Below are 3,450 nucleotides of genomic sequence, written 5' to 3' on the forward strand. Positions count from 1 at the left end.
CTACGCCAATGCCCCTACCACTGGCGGAGCGTTGTGGGGACAATTCCGGGCTGTGGCCACCCCTTCCAAAAGCCCAAATATTTTTTTATAGGACTCACAGCCCATCTCGTGGCCCAGTAGCAGCAGAAACTGAGAGGCCCAGGCGCCGAGCGCTACCTGAACGATCATGAGCGCGTCACGTGGGAGCAGCTGCCCCATCCCTGTTCTGTTCGCCTGTCCCCCCTCCGCACTCCACTGCTCCTTGGCTCCTCCGCACTGCTCCTCCGGTCACCCCCATGGGACATGGTGACTTCTACCGCTACTGCTCCTCGCCTCCTCCCCTGACTGGCTAGGTCTTCTTCCTCCTTGGATCCTCCCATCTCCACTAGTCCCCTACTTCCCTGGCTCCTTGATAAACTACGTGAGTCCCCTCCCAATCCAATCCCTAAATCCCCATCTACTTATTGTGTATGCTCACTGTTTTCTCCTAAATCCTTTCTGAATTCCAGCAGTGCAAGTGGATCTGCAGTCTATAGCAGCAAATTCGTGGGGGTTGCCAAATTTGTGGGGGATCTGTAGCCTAACAGGGTATGTTATGTGTGGATCTTAATTTTTGCAGTTCTATCTTGCTAAGTTAATTGGAGGCCATCTTAAATTCTTGATTTTAGATTGCTAGAGTAAGTAGATTAGTTCCAGTTAAAGAACAAATGTGGAATTATGATTTTTTAGCTGATGAAAATTTGTTTGCAAATTCCAATTTAGGTAGCAATGGGGAGAAACAGAGCAACAACTATGCATTCATTTTTCAAAAGAAAAAGAGATGACACATCTGTTGAAGTTGAAGGTCTTTTGCCTCTTGAACCTCTACCATTGGCATTGCTTGAACAAGAGTATCATACTGAGAATGAAGAACAACATCAAACTGAAAATGAAGAAGCAGAACAGCTGAGTGAAAATGACGAACGACAAACAAATGAGCCTATCATATTTCGAGGTGTCGAGTTCTTGCAGAGAGATCCTGCATCGCGACCACAAATTTGGCAATATCCACCTAATGTGAGAGATGAAGTGCGAAGAGCATACATGCAACTAGGTCCTATGCAGCCAAAACTGAATGAGTACAAACCTTCTGGAAAACCTGGGCATCAACGGCGTTTCCAATTCAGTTGGTTCAAGGATTTTCCATCATGGTTAGAATATTCTACTAGCAGCCATCGTGCTTATTGTTTTTACTGCTTCCTAGGCAACAAAAACATCAAGAAACGAAGTGGTTTTGATGTGTTTTCTGCTCATGGCTTTGACCATTGGAAAAAAGTTAAAAATGGAGAAAGGTGTGCATTCTTGTCTCATGTTGGATGTAGTCCTTGTTCACACCACAACAATACAGTGAGAGATTGTCATGCTATCTTGGATCAACCAACCCACATAGTAAACGTTATGGAGGTTCAAGACAACAAGGAGAAAGAGAGAGATACTTTGCGGTTAAGAACATCAATTGCAGTTGTGAAGTGGCTCACCTTCCAGTCTTGTGCTTTCAGAGGCCATGATGAGACACCCGAGTCAAGAAATCGAGGGAACTTCATTGAATTGATAAAGCTTCTCGCAGAATTCAATCCTGAAATCGCAGCTGTAGTTTTAGAGAATTCTCCTAGGTGTAGCAAATACACATCCCATCAAATTCAACAGGAGATATTGAGTATTTATGCACTGAAGGTTAGGCAGTATATCCGCCAAGAGATTGGTGATTCAAAATTCTCTATTCTAGTGGATGAAACATGTGATGCTTCTAAAAGAGAGCAAATGGCAGTAGTGTTCAGATTCCCCGATAAAGAAGGTTTGTTACAAGAACGCTTCTTTGATCTGATACATGTAAAGAACACCAAAGCACTAACATTAAAGGAAGAGTTGTCTGCTTTATTGTCCAATAATGGCTTTGATGTTCAAAATTTGCGTGGCCAAGGATACAATGGGGCTAGCAACATGAAGGGTGAGTTCAATGGATTACAAGCACTTTTCCTCAAAGATTGTCCGTATGCTTATTATGTACACTGCTATGCACATCGCCTGCAATTTGCCCTTGTTGCTGCAGCAAGAGATGTTGTTCCTATTAGCCAATTTTTCCAGAAACTTCTCTACATCATAAACATTGTTGACCCATCGTCAAAGCGACATGATGAGCTACATGATGCCCAAGTTGTTGAGATTGCACGTCTACTTGCAATTGATCAGATTGAGACAAGCAAAGGGGGGAATTAGATCAAAGCATTAAAGCGTCCAGGAGACACTCGATGGGGGTCACACTTGGGTTCTATATCTAGCCTTATGGATATGTTCAACGCAATAAGTTCTACTCTACAAACTATAGCTTCTGATGCTTCTGCTGGTACACACCGAGCTGATGCAGATACTGCTTACAACTACTTGATCGATTTTGAGTTTGTGTTTGGCCTATGTATGATGAGAGAGATATTGGAGATCAGTGAAGAGCTTGGGAAAGCTTTGCAAAAGAAAAGACAGGATATAGTGAATGCTATTCGTTTAGTTTCATCCACAAAGGCCCTTCTAGAAAAACTGATATCAGATAATGGTTGGGATGATTTTTTTACTACTGTTGTTGAGTTTTGCATGGATCATGGCATTGAGATTCCTGATATGGATGAGCCATATATTTTATGTGGGGGTCGTGCTCGTCGTCAAGCTGATAATTTTACTAAAGAGCATTATTTCCGAGTGGAGATATTTCGAGCAACGTTGGACAGCCAATTGAATGAGTTAAATTTGAAATTCAACGAAAAAGTGATGGGTCTTTTATCTGTTAGTGTAACTCTAATACCAAAAAATGGGTTTGCATGTTTCAATGCTAAAGACATATGCAAAATGGTCGAGAAGTTCTATCCGGCAGATTTTACACATCAAGAGCTAATTGCATTGGAGCGTCAATTGAACCATTTTGCTTCAGATGCTTCTAATAATGAAGATCTAAAGAAGCCAACAATTTTGATTGCACTTTGTAGATGCCTTTTTGTGACAGGACGGTATAGGATCTATAACATGGTTGATAGGTTGATTCGTTTGCTTATCACTCTTCCGGTTTCCACTGCTAGTGCTGAGCATGCATTCTCTAGCTTGAAGATTATCAAGACAAGGCTGCGCAACACAATGGAAGATGAGTACCTCGCCAATAGCTTGCTTATACAGGTTGAACGGGAACTTGCAAAAAAAATTCAACTTTGAAGATATAATTGCTGATTTTAAAGATCGAAAGAAGAGGAGAGCAAATCTTGAATGAATCACGTACTCCATGTTGTCTAACTATCCATGTTTGATTCGTCTTTTGCTAAATGGTTAGGAGGTTGCTAAATGCCTAAATATGCTTGGGTGCTCTTAGACTGCTATATATATTCTTCAATGATTCTAACCTGATACATACATGAACTTGCACTTTCTTGGTGTTACTTGCTAATTTTTTTT

General features: G+C 41.6%; 1 protein-coding gene across 1 annotated transcript; it reads left to right on the forward strand.

Annotated features, from left to right (window-relative positions):
• The first annotated feature begins 220 nt into the window (after positions 1-220).
• LOC119349426 (zinc finger MYM-type protein 1-like) lies at positions 221-2,597 on the forward strand. The gene is made up of 3 exons (XM_037617464.1): positions 221-400; positions 489-567; positions 742-2,597. The coding sequence occupies exon 3, from the start codon at positions 748-750 to the stop codon at positions 2,233-2,235; it is 1,488 nt and encodes a 495-aa protein (XP_037473361.1). The 5' UTR covers positions 221-400; positions 489-567; positions 742-747; the 3' UTR covers positions 2,236-2,597.
• The last annotated feature ends 853 nt before the right edge of the window (positions 2,598-3,450 follow it).

Source organism: Triticum dicoccoides, chromosome 1A (genome assembly GCF_002162155.2).
Source record: "Triticum dicoccoides isolate Atlit2015 ecotype Zavitan chromosome 1A, WEW_v2.0, whole genome shotgun sequence".
NCBI classification, from domain to species: domain Eukaryota; kingdom Viridiplantae; phylum Streptophyta; class Magnoliopsida; order Poales; family Poaceae; genus Triticum; species Triticum dicoccoides.